The following is a 19,495-nucleotide window of genomic DNA, read 5'->3' on the forward strand; positions in this document are numbered from 1 at the left end:
TAGCCGTTATAAATAAAGGCTAAATGATTGTGTTTCAGATGTAATAACTAAAATAAAACTACTATTGATTTTTTTAATATAATTTATAATTTTTAAATGATATATTTTGTTGATCTAGATTAACAATTAAGTATTAAGGAAATAACTTTATTTTTTTTTCAAAAGGAATATGATATGATTTAAATAAATTGGTTGCATTCAACATGTGAAGAATTATTAGATAGTTTTTGGTTAGATGAGGATAAAAATAAAATTTAATAATTATTAAAAAATGAAACCTAATTCTACAAGAATCTAAAAGTTAGTGGAAACTGGTTTTAAAAATAGTCTAAAACCAACACTAGTTTTAAGAGTGATTTTAATCGACTTAATTCCAATTTATTTTATTAAACACTAAAAATGGTTAAAATTATTAGAAAGTATTTTTAATCCATTCAAAATCAATTCCAAACACAAATTTATTCAAATTTTAGAGTTAAAATTGATAAAATTGAAAGTTGTCTAAATTGAATTTTTTGAGCAAATTTGGGTAAATCAATCCAAGATGCTCACATGCACTCTATTATCATCACATTTATTAGATAAATTAAAAATTTTCATAAAATAAGTAGTAGAATTTTACATATGACAAATTATGATTGAATCTAAAATGTACAAATTGTTATACCTAAAGTCCTATTTAGTAATAGAATTTTACATGTGACAAATTATGATTGAATGTAAAATGCACAAATTACTTTACCTAAAGTCTTGTTTAGCAATTATTTGATTTTTTTTATTTTTTATTTTAAAAATTAAGCAGCACATTTCTTATAATAATTTACATATTTCTTAAATAATAATTGAATTATTGATCCAATTTAAAAAAAACAACTTTTTAAAAAATTTTAAGAAACAAAATAATTACCAAGAGTAAGTATTTTGTTTTTTTTAAAAAAACTAATTTTGCAATCACGGGCTCCCCCAGCTGTCAATGACGGATCGACAATGTAAGTGAATTGTACAGCCAGATGGCTGTATATGATTGGAGGGTCATCTAAGCGGGGCACTACGACGGCATAGCGTAATGCCGTTGACGGTTCTCGTTAACGCGACACCAAACCGTGGTTTCCCTCTCTTTACGACTTATTCGGCACCCTGAAAGGCTGAAAGCAGCAGTTTCACCGGCTCTCCATCTCCGTTAACATAAAGTGGGTTTCCGTTTCATTCTTCATTCCAAGTGCCCGTACTGAAAATCTCTCTGTTTCATCTCCTCCAGCTCGCTCGCATGATTGATTAACCTCTCTCCGGCCTCCCAGCCGGCGTTCTGTTGCCATGACGTCCATCACTTCCGTCGAATTGAATTACCTCGTCTTTCGGTATCTTCAGGAATCAGGTAGCTTTCGTCTTTCTAGCTCCTTCTAAGTTATTTTTTGGAATTTCATTTTAGTTTGGTTTGCTGCCTTTTCGTCTTTTTAGATTCAATAGATGAGGAAATTTTTGGAATTCAATTCTCTTTTATTACAGAAGGAGATATAGAGCTGATTTTTATTTATTTTTTATTTATTTAGAAACGTAGTAGCGCGGGTTCGTTTTTGAGCTGGCTAGGGCTAGGAATTTTGTGTTCCTATAATTTAATTTTGTAGATCAATGCAACTCTTATCCGTTTGGTTTACTTGAGCTTTCTGTTTCTTTCTCCTTTTTCTTTTACGTACTGTGTGGTTCTGTTAGGTTTTTCAGTATTTTGATGTGGTGTTAATATGTGAGTTCTAGAGTAGGTTAGGCTTTGCATAGGCGAGTGAAGCACTAACTATGGCCACGAGCCTGGCGTTCCTTCCAATTTCTTGCTTGGTGTGAACAATGACAATAATCTGGGTAACTGGCTTTCCAAATTATGGCTTTGTCATTCCTCGTAGTTCAATTGAAAGGAAACAAAAAATTAAGTACATATGTTTTCATTTTCATACACAGAAATCACTTCGAATGCAAATTGTTCCATGTAAATCTACCCTTACAAAGTGAGGGTGAGGGTCTCAAAGCTCACACTCTCTTCAATGAAACCATTAAATATCTACTTAGATTTTGAAAGTTCCCCTTATAGGATTTTCCTTAGGGAATGTTGTAACATTAGTCTGCCACTCTAAACTCCAACAGTGTTTGTCTTGGTTTTCTTTTACCTTACTAGTTTTGTCTCGTTTACTATTTGCTTGGAGGTTTTTATTTTGTTGTGGTGTAGTTTGAGTAGTAGTCTCTTTTTATTTACTTAATGAAAAGTTTCATATCCTTTAAAGAAAAAAAAAACCCTCTAAACTCCAACTGTGACTTCACAACTCAGATAAACCTCCCAACTCCTTTCAGACAGTTTCTTCTTCCTATACCTTGGGTTCACCTTGCCTGAATCCCTCTTATTTTGAAAATGAACGGAGATGGGAAAAAAGCCCAAATAGCCCTTAAACGTGGAAAATGTTGGAGACTCCATATAGAGGACCCCCCAACATTTTAGACTTTCCCATTATAAACCCTTCCTCTCCAAATGCTTCTGGTCTAGGTAAAAGTTAAAATACCAGGGCCTAGGCTTAGTTTCTCTAGCTAATACTTCCTTCTTTCAATTAACTTTTTTCTGACACTGTCAAGGTGCATAGGTCTCAATCCTGAAAATACATTTAATCTAAATATAAGTTTAATTAAATAATATCAAATATGTTTGAAAAATCTTGAGTCAATTGCAAGTTTCTATCTAAATATTAGTTTATTAAATAATTGTTGTTTCTTATATAAAAAAAAGGCTAGTTTCTCTCTGAAATTTCATTTTCTGCATTTAGAATTTTTTACCAATCCTACACCAAAGAAAACAAATTCTAATATTTTCTTCCTGCTGTCTGTTTCTTTTTTAGGTTTTATACATTCGGCCTTTGCTTTAGGGTATGAAGCTGGCATTAACAAGTGTTCTATTGATGGCAATTTGGTTCCACCTGGTGCTCTAGTTACAGTTGTACAGAAAGGGCTTCAGTATTTGGAGATGGAAGCTAATTTGAGTAATGTTAGCTCAATAAACTTCATCTCTCTCCTAATTTTGTATGTTTATATCTATTTAAGAACTATGTAGGCCTGATCCTCTATTTTGTTTTCTAGTGTTTGTATCCTTTCATTCACTTGTAACATCTTTCATTATCTTAATGAAGTGGTTTGTTTCTTGTTAAAAAAAAATTTAAGAACTATGCAGGCTTGTGACCTGATATACTTCTGTTTTAATCTTGTCAGAATGACACAGATCTAGATGAAGATTTTTCATTCCTACAGCCTTTGGACCTTATTACAAAAGATGTCCATGAATTGCGTCAAATAATCAAAGATAAAAGGAAAAGTTCACTGAAAGATAAAGAGAAAGATAAAGATTTAGATAAAGAACTTGAAAGTGAACGAGGACGTGTAAGAGAGAAGGAACGGCGTGAAAGTGAAGTTGAACGTGGACGTGCAAGAGAGAAGGAACGACTTGAAAGGGAGAAAGAAAGACTGGAAAGGGAGAAAGAAAGACTGGAAAGGGATAAGGAGCATGATAAGGATAGAGATAAAATAGAAAAGGATAAGGAGCGAGAAAAGCAACATGAGAATTTCACAGATAGAGATATGGTTATGGATCAAGATGAAAAGGTCCATGCAAACCAAGGAGAGAATGGAGTTTTCGGAGGTATCCTTTCCCTAATGTCTTTCTTTAGTCCATGTTTGTATCCATGAAATTACTGTTGTATGTTGTTTTCACAGTTTATTTGTACATACCATTGCCCTTTCCTCGATTGTGCTTTTCAGATACTATTTGGTTTTCTTTTGAACTGTTTGATCTAATACATATCATTTTCTTGGCCAGTTATTTAGTTCTTGTATATGTTTCTTACATTTAGTTAGCGTTATTAAGGGATCTGAAGGTTCATGCTTCACATGAAGTCACAAAATGTTAGAATAGGATAATCTAAACTACTGTTTTTGTTCTTGCCTCACTAGAGGCCGAGTTCTGTAGTTGTTCCCCCTCATCACCAATCTTTACACAGACAGACATACAAGTTTTCAACTTTTTTGATGATTGAACTTGTGTATTAACTATTGTATTTCGTAGGACCAGAACCAATGGATATATCTATGACCTCAACATCTCAGTCCTGTGAAATTTCTAGTTCTGATGTGACAATTTTGCAAGGACATACTTCCGAGGTGGGAATATTTTGTCAGTCTTCTTTGTTTATTCTATGATCTTTTCTTCTCCTCGAAAGAATGGTTTGATATTTGATATTCTCCCTTATCCCCAATTTTTTCTATTCCAGCTGTATGCCTATGTGACGATCTGTTGCTTTCCACATCTAGGTTTGTGCCTGTGCATGGAATCCAACAGGTTCTCTTCTTGCATCAGGGTAGGTCCCTTTTTTTATACACAAAAAATATTTGAATTTTTTTTTTTTTTTTTGGCCTCACAAATATGAAGGGCTTACATTTTAATATCTGTTGTTATTTTGATCAGATTACTTTTTTTAGCCTTTGAACCACCATAGGAAAGTTTGATGGTTTGTATGGGGTTAAATGCTGGTTATAAGTTGTAGCACTCAGTTTTCCTCCCCTTTCTGATACCAATTCATTGACACATCAGTTTCTCTGTTTGGAATAGTTTCTTTGCATGGCAAAGGAATTTGACATCGGCTAATCGGTATTCGCTTACCTTTTCTCACGGCAGTTGGTCCTCTTGTTTGATTAAATATTGAATCTGTTTTACGGTGAATCAAATTTCTTTTATGAAGTGACAAATAGCTTGGGATGACATATTGTGTGTACTTTCATACTTTTGTATAATCAAAGCAGGATGTTTGTTTATAAAGTATTTTTGGAGTCTTTTATTTAGTACCAATAATTACGTGGGATGTTATCTCGTGTTTAATTGTGTTCCTGGATAATCACTACTTTGTACCTATCATTAATGTGGAATGTCTCAAGTGTAATTGAAAAAAGGAAACTCATTCAGAATGTATATTAGAAATATTTTTAGAGTCTGACTTGTCTCCCTCCTCTTAGATTAGCAAGAAATGTGTATCATGGTTGTCTTTCGATCATGAGGCTTCTATATCTTTTATATATACAGTTTTAGATTCTTACTTCAATTACAGTTCTGGAGACTCAACAGCACGCATTTGGACAATAGCGGATGGTAGCAGTAGGTCTGGAGCTCAAAGTGGTCCTTTAAACGTGTTGGTGTTGAAGCATGTTAAGGGTAGAACTAACGAGAAGAGCAAAGATGTTACAACTCTAGATTGGAATGTGAGTTTTTTGAACATTCTTAAAAAAAATTATTTACACATGTATGCTATTGATGAGCTCTCATCTCTAAACCGTCTGCAGGATGGTAATTATCGAATAGGACCTCATTTTGTTGTTTTTGTTGTAATTGTTGAAAGGGATGCCGTTTTCTTGTTATTATCTTTTAAATATATTCTTCTGTGAGGTTTGGTGGACTGGTTGTGTTTGCTTCATTTACTGTTTCTTTTTTGTAGTTTGGTTTTATTTATCTTTTTGTAGTTATCTTGCTAATCAAAGGAATCTTTGCTTCAGTTACTTTCATGTTGTAGATTTAGTTTTATCTGGAGATGTGAGTTTGTGAGGTGAGTTTGAATTCGCTTTTTCTGGCAGTTTAGTTCCATGTGAAGGAAGAACTTTTAACGACCCATTTTTCTGCAGTATTTAAAGGCATGTGTGTTTAACAAAACTACGCTTCTGCCTTGAAAAGAAATACACCATTTTTGGGGTTTTCCCTTGTGCTACTGGCACTGAGGGGGATGTGTATGTGTTTATTTGCCTATTAGCTTTGCAAGATGCCTATTGCAGATCTATCGTTTAAGAAATTTGTTTATGGATTGTTGGCTCTATTGGAAGTCAGTTGCACAGTTAGGCTGGCTGTTCTCTTTCTTTTCAAATTTTCTTTTTGGGTTCCCCTTGAGCCTGAATCCTTATGGCATGAAGTTATTGTAAGCAAGCATGACCCTCATCCCTTTGATTGGTTTTCAAGTGGGGTTAAAGGAACTTTTTGGAACCTTTGGAAGGACGTTTCTCTAGAGCTTTTGCTGCTTGTGTGGTGGGGAAGGTGAGGGAACATATTTTTGGGAATGTCGGTAGGTGGAGGATAGACCTCTTTGCTTTGCACGTCTTTATCATTTTTCTTCCCTTAAACATTGTTTCATAAGACTTTCTAGTTTGTTCGGGGAGCTCTGTATTTTTTTCATTTGGTCTCTATCAACCGTTGACTGATAGGGAAATAACTCTCTCTTCTGTCTTCGATTGGAGAGTTTGGTTTTAGCCTTTTAGGCTTGAGAGAAGGGATGTTCCTGTTTGGAGTCTTGATCCATTACATGCTTCCTCTTTGAAGTCTTTCTTTTGGCATCTGCTGGAACCCTTTCCTGTAGTGAGTCTGTCTTTGATGCTTTTTGGAGGATCAAGATTCTGAAGAAAGCTAAGTTCCTTTCACGTCAAGTCGTACTCAATCATTTGAACTTTATGGACAGACTTTTGAGGAAGTTACTTTTGTTAGTTGGTCCCTTCCATTGTAATTCTTTGTTGGAAGCCCGAGGAAGACCTAGATCATCTTCTTTAGAGATGTGAGTTTGCAAGGTTGGTGTGAAATTGCTTTTTCCAGTTTCATGTTGGCTCCTCAGAGGACTATCATTAGTTTGATCAAGGAGTTCCTCCACCATCTGCCTGTTAGGGCTGTTAAGGCGTGCACTCTGTTGTGGGTTTTGTGTGGAGTGTTTGGAGGGTGGAGAGGGACCTTAGTGTTGTTTGGTCCTTGTGAAGTTCCATGTCTCCTTGTGGACTTTGATTTTAAAGACCTTTTGTAATTACTATTTAGGCAACATTTTACTCGTTTTGTGGGTTTGGTTTTTTTGTACGTGTGAGAATCCCCCTCTGCACCCAAAAAAAGAAAAGAGGGGATGATGTCTCATGTCTATGCCTTATCTTTATTTTAGTGCTATATATATAATTTTAATTTCTATGATTGTGTGTGCAAATTGACAAATTTCCTTATTTTCCTAAATCTATAATTTGTGAGGATGTGCAAAAGTTTTTTATTTAGGTTTGCATCAGCTGCTAGATTGTGCACAAGGCTTTGTTATCCTAATCATAAAGCTATAGCTTTTTTCCATCATGTAGGGAGACGGGACCCTACTTGCTACTGGTTCATATGATGGACAAGCTAGAATTTGGAGCTCCAACGGTAAGCTCTGTAATAAATTTGTTACCTAGAATTTTATCTCTAGAAGGTGAAGTATAAATAAGATACATCACTGCCAAGAGTTACGAACATGAACATCAAATATGCCAAATGGCACAAAAACATCAACATGCCATATTCTCAGAATTAGGACGTGAACATATTTTTACACAGTCTAGTAAACAGAGGATATGAACATTTAAATAAATAGACATCAAACTATCTGTAATTTAGATTATGACTTTATATTTGAATTAGCAAAAATAACAATCAGGCTCAAGATGCACAATCCTAAAAATTTGCAGATGTAATAAATTTTAGATCATTCTTTTGAAATCTATCAGTGATAGACCATATCACTAGTAGGGGTTTATCAGTGATAGACCATATCGCTGGTAGGCAGGCGTCTATTCGCGATAGAGTGTGTGATCGATAGATTTTGTTATACTTGCAATTATTTAAAATGTTGTCATACACTTAATTATTATCCCTAAAAGTGCTACTCAATGCAATTATCCTAACACATATAACACGCAAATAGTTGAAGAAATACAAACCTGATCATGTATCTTATAGTAAAGGTTCTAATGAAATCTCAAACCAAGTATTTGTATATTTGATTCAACATTTATTGAGAAAAGAAAGTTGAATATCAAAACATTTGTACAATCTAAGGTTTAAAGAATGAGCTTGACGAGGTTTTATTTTTTATTATTTTTATTTTATGTTTTATAAATAATAATAATAATTATTTTTATTTAAATTATTTATTTATTATTATTACTATTATGAAATTAAAAATGTATTATGTGACCGTTAATATATATGTTTGGGTGTTAAAAATCACTGAGTTGGTTAACTTGGTTTACTGGCAATAAGAGCCACCGTAAATATTGACAATGGGAGTGCTCTCCTTTATTAGTTTCGTAGGAGGTGGTTTCCTCAACTCTTTGCTCCTAGGCTGTTCTTTTGGTTATTTTGATGAATATATTCCTAAAAGAAAAAAAAAAAAGATGAATTTAAAGCTATGAAGACCTACTAGGATTTAATATCCTCAAGTTTCCTTAGCAACCAAACGTAATAGAGTTAGGTAAACAACATACAACTTGGCCCGGACAATTATGGATATATGTATATATGTACACACACGCATACATATTCTAGTTTTCACATGCTAATTTTCATTAAGAAAAGAATTACAGAAGGTGGAACATTCTAATAGAAGCGTTTGGTAACTATCAGCATATAATTCATTTTTTTAGAGAAAGAAACATGATTCACTATTTCATTGATGAATGAAATTTACCAAAAAAAAAAAAAAAGTACAGTAGAATTTGAGCAACCCATGGCTTTCTCTGGACTGGAGCCATTCTTTTTGTGGTTTGGCCCTCTCTTCTTTTTTGTATGGCCATGTTTTCTTTCCTTTGTTTTCAATGGTTTTTTCATATAAAAAATTCCAGCCACCCATGGTGGATGACAGAAGAATCTCAGAGTAGCGACTAGAGAAGTAAGGCTGTAGTCTGCACATTTACATAATAAAGAGCATAAAAATATAATAAGCTATGTAAAGCGGTCAAAGGGAGAAGTTAAATAATAGAAGGCCAGATTAGTCCTCTCATACCATAGCCCATAATTTCCACATGAAGGCCTCTATTGATAGCCCCTCATAGGAGTTTCTTAGTATGTTCGAATGCAGGTATGTGGCCCATAGAAATTCATAGATGATACTCGGCATGATCATTGACTAACTAACTGCTTTCAAAATAAGTAGTTCGTGCTTTATACCCTACTAGAGTAGATCCATGTAGTTCTTGAACCAGAGGCCAGTTGCTATAAAACTTATTAGTAAATTTTCGTTATTGCAAAAGAGAAAGACAAGAGGCGATTAGTTAGTCTAGTTCATGCATCAAACATCAAGTTGGAGTTAGGATTTGGTCATGCATCATTGAGCTACAAACAGATTTGCAAGAGAACCATTCAACTTTAGAGAAGGGAGAAAGGTTGGTGACCATGTTGGTATTGGAAGAAGTTGGAAAAGTTGAAGAAGTTGATAAAGGAGAAACTGAGAAACAGAGACAAAGAATTGTTGCTGAGGTAACACTGTTATCGTTAACCTTTTCATAGACGACATTAATTTGCCTCACAATAATGTTAATGGGGATGCTTTATGAAAATTGGTAATGGTGTGAGGCAATGGATGATTTCATTGTTGAAAACTTGGCTGCTGGTTTAAAGCTAACTTAGGAGTAGAATGGAGGATTATTAGGGTGAAGTTGGACCATTATTAGAGGGGAGAAGTGGTCTGTTGGGAAGTGACACTATTACTAGGAACAATCTTGAGGGGTTGGAGAACTTCTTACCTCTTGAAGCATGCAGAAGGTTGGGCACCATGGGGAAAGGTGAAACAGTTTGTAATAGAAAATGTCTGGATTTGCTCTCAGACCGAAAAAGTAAGCCAATGGAAAATGAGGGCTAAGTTAAGGCAACTTAAGATGACATGTTAGTACAGACCTCATATCATGCCACCACCGAAGTCACTCCAATTTAGTTGACATGTTAGAGCTGCAGACTTCTTCCCAACTCTGGTTTAGCATGTTGCAATTTCTTTCCTCATTCCTTCGGTGGACTAGTTGCAACTTGTATGAAAGAGATGTGATCTTTGATGATCTTAAGTTTCAGTAATAAGCAATCACGAACACTAAATGGATGTTCTGATAGACATATAAGTTGTAATTTAAGCTTAGATAGAGGGGATGCATGAAAAGGGAACATAGATGAACACTGAGGGGGCTTTTGGGGTAAGGAGTTGGTTATTATAGTTCTAGGTTATTATAGTTGGGTTATAATAGTTCTAGGTTATTATAGTTGGGTTATAATAGTTTGTGTTTGGGGTGTAGATTATTTTAGTTTGGGTCATAATAGTATGTGTTTGAGTTGTAAACTATTTTAATTTGAGAAAGAAATGTTGTAGCAAAGAATAAAAAAATGATGGATGTAAAATAGTAAAAACTGTAGCAAATAGTAAATACAGTAGCAAATTGGGGTTTTGAAGTAATGTTTACTATAGTTAATTGGAAGTTTTTGAAATAGTATTTTCTGTAGCAAGAGATGGTTATTATAGTCTTAGGATAGTTCTTGCCCCAAATGCCCCCCGAATGGATGTTCTGATATAGACATATAAGTTGTAATGTAAGCTTAGATACAGGGGATGTGTGAAGTCTTGGGAGAGTTTGGAAGGCTGCTACACTTTGTACTCATTCTTTTGATGTGCATACAGTTGGAACATTTTCTCTGTGAGTCTGCCATTCATCTTCAAGATCACTTTAATACGTTAGTATATGAATTACAAACTTGCCGAATACATACTTGGTAATTACATAGAAAGATCCTTTGCATATATCACCCAAAATAATTGTCAAGATGTTTAACTATTTCATGAACGGGCTATTCATCTATCTAACTATTGAAACAGCAAAAGACCTCATCATCAATAAAATGAAGAAAAAGGCAGCATCAGTATTCAGTTGAAGAAGAGGTGGAATATTCTTGGTAGTTGGTACCAACTTTTGTAACTCTCAATCGAGACCTTGATCACTATTTGAACTAATTGACTAAGGACTATCCACTATCCAGTACTACCTGTAAGAGGACCTCCTTGCCTCACGCATGAACATTTGGAATACACACAGAAGAAGTTTTTATAAGGAAAGGAAATGACAATTAAGACAATCCTTGATGCAAGACACACCTATTTGGAATAATTTTATTCCCTTCATTGAACTTTGTTGTTCTGAGTTCTCTGTGTACTTCATAATGGTTGTATTACTTTCTACTTATGCTTTAGGTGAATTAAGGACCACATTAAGTAAGCACAAAGGACCAATATTTTCTCTGAAGTGGAACAAGAAGGGTGATTATCTTCTCACTGGAAGCTGTGACAAAACTGCTATTGTTTGGGATGTGAAGGCGGAGGAATGGAAGCAACAGTTTGAATTTCATTCAGGTTGCATAAAATACATTGAATGTTATTGAAGGAAAAAGAAATTTTGCAAAAGTTTGCCATAATGCTGGTTTTTACGTTTAGGTCCAACACTTGATGTTGATTGGCGCAACAATGTATCATTTGCAACAAGTTCCACTGACAATATGATATATGTCTGCAAGATTGGAGAGACTCGTCCTATTAAAACATTTGCAGGACATCAGGTATCTTTTTCCTCCCATTCCTCTTATGTTTGGTATAGCTAGTTGTTTATCTACTTGAATTGTGAGTTGTGAATCTGATTGACTTTGATCTAAATTCATTTTCAAGGTCAGTGTAATTTTCTAATTTTGTTTCAAGTAACATGTTCTTTGGCTAATTTTGTTTTGCAACTTTTCACTTTTTAGGGTGAAGTGAACTGTGTCAAATGGGATCCCACAGGATCATTGTTGGCTTCCTGTTCTGATGATATCACAGCGAAGGCATGTATTTTCTCCAATTTTTGGCTCATTTTCCACTGATTTTTGGGTTGCATTTTAGCTTGTCTTTAGTTTTGATTTTGAAATAAGAACTAAGGCAATAAAATGATGTGCTTTACACATGCCCCATTCATTTGTTACATTACGTGCTTCTTGGATCTTGTGTCTTGGCATTTTTTCCCCAATTGTGTTCACCAGAAAGTTTGATGCAGATATGGAGTATGAAGCAGGACAAGTATGTTTATGATCTGAGGGAACATTCCAAGGTACCAGTGGTCCAAGTTCATATGCTTTAATCTGTACTTCTCAGGGGTATACATGGGTTGGGGTAGGTCGTATTTTTGGACCAACCCAAAAATTCAAGTTGGTCAAGTTGGCAACCCAAATGACCCAAGCATGGTCCCCAACCCAACCCAACCCTCAAAATTTGTGTTGGGTTGGGTTATCGAGTTAATTATTATTATTTTTATTCTTAATTTAAAATACTTAAATTTATCTATTACAAACTTTATACATCAGTCAGCATCTTTTCTCCAGGAAATATACACTATAAGATGGAGTCCAACTGGACCGGGTACAAACAATCCGAACCAGCAGTTGGTGTTGGCTAGGTGATTAGCTATGTTGATGGTCTCTCTTTTTTTACCTATGATAATCTGTTCACACGACTGACCTCATGGTTTGCTTGTGTTATAGTGCATCATTTGATTCAACAGTGAAGCTGTGGGATGTTGAACTCGGGAAACTTATCTGCAGTTTAAACGGACATAGGTACCATACTTTATTGCCAAATATGTTCAAGATTCTTATAGCATTGAAGTGTATATTAGTTTACCTATTCTTCAGAAATTCTGGACTTGTCTACTAAATTCTGTTGGTTGAATCACCAGGGAACCTGTTTATTCTGTTGCATTCAGCCCAAATGGCGAGTACTTGGCCAGCGGATCTCTTGATAAATCAATGCACGTATGGTCACTTAAGGAAGGCAAGATCGTTAAAACATATACCGGTAATGGGGGTATATTTGAAGTTTGCTGGAACAAGGAAGGTGATAAAATCGCTGCCTGTTTTGCCAACAACACTGTTTGTGTCTTAGATTTCAGAATGTGAGATTTTGATAAGTTCCAATAGAATTAGCTTCATATTTTTCTTTCTTTTCAATGGGGAAGAGAACTTATATCCTATGGAGGGGAATGTTCTCCAACCTAGACCTTAGACTCAACTCTTTCATAACAATTTGTCACGTTGTGTGTAATTGTCACTCCATTGATAATGGTCCCTGTTTCAACAATGTTTCAACGACTTGTGTACAGCATTTGTAACTGTGGTTAGCAATTCTTATTAGCTGATTGTTGTATTGCAGCAGTATGTTTGTTTGGATTGTTTCATTGACTTGTGTACAACATTTATAACTGTGGTTGGCAATTCTTAGCTGATTTGTTGTTTTGCAAGTCTGTTAGGAATTAAGCAATAGTATATCTGTTAGGATTTGCTTCATTGGTCTCCCTCAGTCCCTCCATATTTACGAATGAAATCTGCTCTTGAATCATATTTGTTGAATCTCACATCGTAGAGTTTTGCTCCAGGTAGAATTGAATTTGTTCCTTTGTCCATATCTAAAACTAGTGACCATTTAATCTGGATTCAAATTTCAGATGAAAACATTTCACGTTGTAAACAACTTTTATAGCGAATAATTCGTCACAGAATCCTGATGGATGCACACTTCACAAATGATCTCACCAATAATCTCCACAAGAACATAATCCATCTTCAAAGTGATGGAAACGATTCCGGTCCCTCATTACAATTTTACGTTTAGTGATTTCTGATATCAACTTCATTACGGCATGACAATCTAAACAAACTCGGAGGTTCTTCACAATCTTGATGGTGGTGCCTGGTTGAGTACTGATGAGCCCGAAGGCAATAGCAAGCTTCTCACTGTGAACTTCGAGCGATTGCTCCTTCTGTTCCTCCCTGAGATCATGTAAAACGACATCGGTCTGTGGTGTGTATCTTCGAGCTTTGAGCCAGCCATTTATCTCATTCAACATCATATATATTTCTTTGCTTTTGGGATGTTTCCTCTCACCAGCAACGAACTCATGCACCTTATTGTTAACTTCAATAGAGCTGCAACCAGGTTCCTTTTCAATGCCATGTTCTTTCATCAACGTCCTCATCTTTGCAACCCCTTCCCAATTGCCTGTTGCAGCATATGTATTGGAAAGAAGAACATACGTCCCTGAATTTGCAAGCCTCTGGTCAACAAGAAACTCAGCAATTTCCTCTCCCAGTTTGATGTTACCATGGAGTCTACAAGACCCAAGTAACGTTCCCCACAAAACCGGGTCAGCTGCGATCGTCATATTCTTCACAAGTTCATATGCTTCTTCTAGATGTCCTGCACGTCCTAGAAGATTAACCATGCATCCATAATGCTCAACCTTCGGTTCAATTCCGTATTTATCTCTCATCAATCTGAAGAAACTCCTTCCCTCCTCCACCAATCCGCCATGGCTGCAGGCACTCAAAATGCCAATGAAAGTGATATCAGTTGGCCGGTATCCGGTCTCAGTCATTTCCTCGAACAACTGCAATGCATGTTGGCTAAATCCATGTAAGGCATACCCAACAATCATCGAATTCCAGGCGACTACATCTTTATCCCGAATCCCATCAAATATCAAACGTGCATCTTCCAAGCTACCACATTTGCTATACATATCAACAAGTGCGGTGCCCACATGAACATTTATCTGAATGCCCTCATTCTCAATATACGAATGAACCCACCTTCCAGATTCGAGGGCTCCAAGTTGCCCACATGCTGAAAGCACAGCCAGGACAGTTACTTCATTGGGAATAGCTTTCGCCACCAACATTCGCCTGAAAAGCTTCAACGATTCATTGGGAAGACCATTCTGCGCGTATCCACCAATCATCACATTCCAACAAACCACATCTCTCTCTTTCATTCCATCGAACAAAGCCCGTGCCTCGTCAAGCTCCCCCAGCTTCGCGTAGCAAGTAAGCATGGCCGTTAGAGAAACCAAACTTCTTTCAGGCATTTTATCAAACAGCTGGCGTGCGCACACCACATCGCCCCCTCTTGCGTATACATCGACCAATCCCGTTCTGACATACAAATCAGAATCGAACCCGAGCTTTATTGCTTGGCAATGGAGGACTTTTCCGGGTTCGAGCGAGCAGGATTTCAAGACTGAAGAGAAGGTGAAAACATTGGGCTCCACACCACGGGTTAGCATTTGCGAATAGTAACCGAGAGCTTGGTCAAATAATCGACATTGTACGTGGCTGTGGATAATTGCACTAAACGAAAAGACATTGGGTTCATCGGAGGTGTTAAAGACGGCAACCGAGTAATCAAGGCGTCCGAGAGCGGCGTATGAGCGTTGGAGCTTGAAATTTAAGATGGGGTTGTGGTAAAGCCTGTGGCGGAGAAGAGAAGCGTGGATTTGAAGCAAGCGGGGAATGGATTTCGATTTATCGATAAGTAAGGCAAACCTTTCTACTTGTTGGAAAGGATCGGAGGTTCTGGCGGTAGAAGAAGAAGATGGTAAGACAGACGAACGGTTAGTGGTGAAAATTGGCGGCGGCGGTGGAGGTGACGCTGTGAGAAAGGAAGAAGACGGCATCGTTTGCGGTTTAATTCAAGCATTTGGCGCCATGGAAATTCATGGGACAAATATGGAAGTTCAATTCAATGGGATATTTTCTGGAAAATCTCTGAAACTAACCAAAAAGAAAAAAAAAAAAATTCAGTAGAAATATGTTTTCTAAATGTTGTTTTAGGAGAAATTGCAAAAGTTACCCTTTAAACTGGACCCTCCAATGTTTAATGGTAAAAAGAGTCTAAAACTTTTAAGATTATTAAAATTGGACTTTGAAATCTAGAAATTTAACTTGAAACATTTAATTTTAAAAATTAGGATCCGTCACATTTAGTAACTATTTCGTTTTTAGTTTTTGAAAATTAAACTTATTTTCTCTCATTTTTTATTTGCATCTTTCTTAAATACAATGATTGAATTCTTAACCAAATTTTGAAATAGAAACTAATTTTTAAAAGTTAATTTTTTTTTTTAGTTTAAAAAATTGACTTGGTTTTTTAAACCATGGTAAAAGGATAGATAACAAAAGAAAAAATTTAGAGGTAAGAGTAGTGTCCATAGGCTTAATTTTTCAAAAACAAAAAACAAAAAAAATTAAATAGTTACCAAATGGAGTCTTAGCTTTTAGTTTGTTTTTGAAATTTGTACTTGTTTTTTTTCATAATTTCTTATTCATAGCTTTCAAACTTCCAATATAAACATTTGAACTTTTAGACAATTTTCAATAATAAAAGGTCTTTTTGTAGATTTATCTTAACAAGTTTAACAAATTAGGCCCGCATACAAGTGTTTTGCAAAAATGTCAAAAGTCAAGCCCAACCCACATTTGAAAATGTAAAATTACCTTTTCGCCCTCATGTTTCAACTTTCACCGCCCTACATTTTAAGGTTTCACTTTTTCACCTTATTTTCTTCCCTTTTCAATTTCCTCACTCACTGTTCAACTTCCGTTATAACCGTCAATCACTGTTCATTGTCCAGTCACCGTTCATCATTCGTTCATCTTTCAGCCAACATTTCTTTTTCCTTACTCAACCTTTCATCTTTCGGTCGTTCGTTCATTATCCTCGATCATCAATTTATCATTTCACCTTCTTCATGATTGTGTTGATTGTTCCCTGAACATTCATATTCCTTGACCATTAATTGTCATTTCATCTTCTTCTCCCTCATTGTGTTGATTGTTTATTGTCCGTTCATCTTCCTATCAACATTTCTTTTCCCTTACTCAATATTTCTTCTGGTCGTCTGTTCATCTTCTTCGTCCATCACTATGTTGATACATTTTAATCAAAATGGCAAGGTATTTCATGCTTTTTTCCATTGAGTGATTTTTTTTAATTTCCTAAATTTTCTATTATTCTTTTTTTTCTCAATTATTGTTTTTTTTTTTTGTCTTTTAACTTGTTGGCACTAATCTTTTGTTTTTTATCGAATACAAACAAAATAACAAAAGTCAATCAACAAAGAGGAAGATAAATTACGAAAGAGGTCAAAGTTCAAAAAGTAGGAAAAAAAGACACTATCGAATAACGAGGTAAATAATGTACTGATACACTTAATCCACTTGATACATTTTATATGTTTAATACACTTGATGTAATACTGATACACTTGGTATGCTTCATTGATACACTCGATGGATTTAATACACTTGATATCCTATTGATACACTTAATGTACTTCACTGATACACTTGATACATTTTATATGTTTGATACACTTGATGTAATGTTGATACACTTGGTATGCTTCACTGATACACTTGATAGATTTAATACATTTGATATCATGTTGATATACTTAATACACTTCATTAATACACTTGATATGTTTTATGTGTTTGATACACTTGATGTAATGTTGATACACTTGGTATGCTTCACTGAATACTTGATATTCTATTGATACACTTAATATACTTTACTGATACACTTGATACATTTTATATGTTTGATACACTTAATGTAATGCTGATACACTTGGTATGTTTCACTAATACACTCGATGGATTTAATGGCCTCGATACACTTGCTAACCTATTGATACACTTAATATACTTCATTGTTATATTTGATACGTTTAAATGTTTGATATATTTGGCATACTGCTGATACACTTGATATACTTTGTTGATACAATTGATACATTTTGTATGCTTCATACATTTGAAATATTGTTCATACCCTTCATATACTTCACTGATACACTCAATTGATTTGGTATACTATATTTGATTGTACTGATACACTTAATACACTTAACAGATACACTTCACATGATGGATTTGATATACTTAATGAACTTGATACTGCTGTTATATTCGATACACTTGATAAATTTTATATACTTGATATACTTGATTGACAATGCATTTTTTTTGTGTTAATGATAAACTTGACTAATTCAATTGTTTTCAATTTACTTAAACATGATAATATTTTATTGAACTTCAGAAACAAGGTTCATTATTATGCTAAGTTGCAAATATTAGAATCAATTGTTGAAAGAGGACTGAAAAACAAATGAAAATATTTACGAAGGATCCGTTTGGGCACCTTCTTGATATTCAAGTGCAAAAGTGTCCTAGATAATTATTAGTTCACCTGATTAGAAGATTGTCTGATAAATCTACTGATGAGACTTCTATTTTCAATCTAGAGAGCATATTGTGAAATTTAAACTAAGAGAATATTATTCCCTCAATTTGCGACCTCAAATATCCAAGATGAATTGAATAGTGATTTGAGAACTGCCATTTTTAGCAGTATTAAAAATTTAGACAAGAACCAAGTTATTGCAGCCTTTAGTATAAGACTATATGATGATCAACTCAAGGTTAAACTTAGCAAATCTTCTTATTTTAGATTGTTTACAGGAGTTTCATCTACTGTAAACAACTTCGCAATTCAGTAGATTGGAAATACCTAAAAATAATAGATGATGAAATTTGCTAACTTTCCATGGGGTAGGTTATTATTTAACTTAACTGTCGAATTTGTAAGAAGAGCTGCACAAGACAAAACCACCAATTTCTTGTTGCAAAGATTTCTGCATGTTTAGTTTGTTGGGCTTTAGAAATAATCTCAAAACTGTCTGAAAGTCCAAATGGGATGACCACAAAAATTGGACATGGAAGTCCAAGAATTTTAAATTGGAAATCAGACAAGAAACCTGATTAGACATGGTTGCAGGAGAATTACTTCAAGTCAAGTGATGTAAGTTCTTTTTCTTTGATTTAGTCATTGTTATACTTCATTTGAGGTACCCCACTTAGTTTATAAACCTGGCTTACTTCATATGAAGTATATCAGTATTAACTAAGTTATTTAATGAACTTTTATTTAAAAAATGCAGTTTACAGGTATTTCTCTCACCCTAACTAATGGTGAACTAACCTCTTTGAATTATCAATATTTCCTAAATGACCCACAAAACGAAGTTGAGAAAGAGCGAAGTGAAGAAAAAGAAGATGAGAGTGTAGTAGGTGATAAAGAAAATGAAAGTATAAATGATGGGACAAAAAATCATTGAGAGAAGAAACTCAAGAAGTGAATGAGGAGCTGGGAAGCTCGAAGAAAACTGTTGAAAAGGGAATAAATAAAGTATTGGAATTCTTGAATAACATTGTTACCATAATAAATGAAAGAACGTCAATGGGAAAACAATCACAAGAATCCTACCATGAAAATAATGCTCCCACAATAAGTCTGCAACATCTTGAGGAAAGAATGAATATTCATAACCTGCATGATGAGGTAAAATTCTTATTGTTCAAGGTATATCCACATCACTAATATAACATACAAGTTACAAAGTGATACTGATATACATTATATAAGGTATATTATCTATTTGTTGATATACTTACCTACTAATATTATCCTAACTTACTCATTACAAATTAGTTGTCCCAGATAAGTATGATTCTCTTGTTTGCAGTCACAAACGACTCAGAATTAACGATCAAGTATACTTCAAGAATCAAGGAAGGTTGTATGCTTAAGGCTTCAAAACTCTTCAATCGTTTACCTGAAAGCAGCTCAATCGTATAGACGAAGCTCCAAAGAACTAGACGAAAGTTCAATTATATAAACGATATTAAGAAGCACTAGACGATCGTGTAGACGATAGTTGTAAGGTACTAAACGATCGTATAGACGACAGCTGAGGA

At 34.8% G+C, this 19,495-nt stretch overlaps 2 protein-coding genes across 3 annotated transcripts; one reads left to right on the forward strand and one right to left on the reverse strand.

The window, feature by feature from the left end:
* The first annotated feature begins 1,114 nt into the window (after positions 1-1,114).
* On the forward strand, positions 1,115-13,071 carry LOC120073770 (WD40 repeat-containing protein HOS15). 2 transcript variants are annotated; one of them, XM_039026599.1, is made up of 14 exons: positions 1,115-1,375; positions 2,874-3,019; positions 3,241-3,667; positions 4,097-4,185; positions 4,336-4,382; positions 5,127-5,277; positions 7,162-7,225; positions 11,067-11,225; positions 11,307-11,428; positions 11,612-11,686; positions 11,896-11,949; positions 12,221-12,294; positions 12,380-12,454; positions 12,574-13,071. In XM_039026599.1, exons 1-14 carry the CDS (start codon positions 1,315-1,317, stop codon positions 12,791-12,793), a joined length of 1,764 nt encoding a protein of 587 aa, XP_038882527.1. In that variant the 5' UTR covers positions 1,115-1,314; the 3' UTR covers positions 12,794-13,071. The 2 variants fall into 2 exon arrangements, with proteins under 2 accessions (XP_038882527.1, XP_038882526.1); XM_039026598.1 differs by having other exon boundaries at positions 1,116-1,375; positions 4,091-4,185.
* Positions 13,072-13,350: 279 nt separating this feature from the next.
* Positions 13,351-15,483, reverse strand: LOC120073769 (pentatricopeptide repeat-containing protein ELI1, chloroplastic). The gene has a single exon (XM_039026597.1). The coding sequence runs from the start codon at positions 15,343-15,345 to the stop codon at positions 13,423-13,425; it is 1,923 nt and encodes a 640-aa protein (XP_038882525.1). The 5' UTR covers positions 15,346-15,483; the 3' UTR covers positions 13,351-13,422.
* Positions 15,484-19,495: the final 4,012 nt, after the last annotated feature.

The sequence above is a fragment of the Benincasa hispida genome, chromosome 3 (assembly GCF_009727055.1).
Source record: "Benincasa hispida cultivar B227 chromosome 3, ASM972705v1, whole genome shotgun sequence".
NCBI lineage: Eukaryota > Viridiplantae > Streptophyta > Magnoliopsida > Cucurbitales > Cucurbitaceae > Benincasa > Benincasa hispida.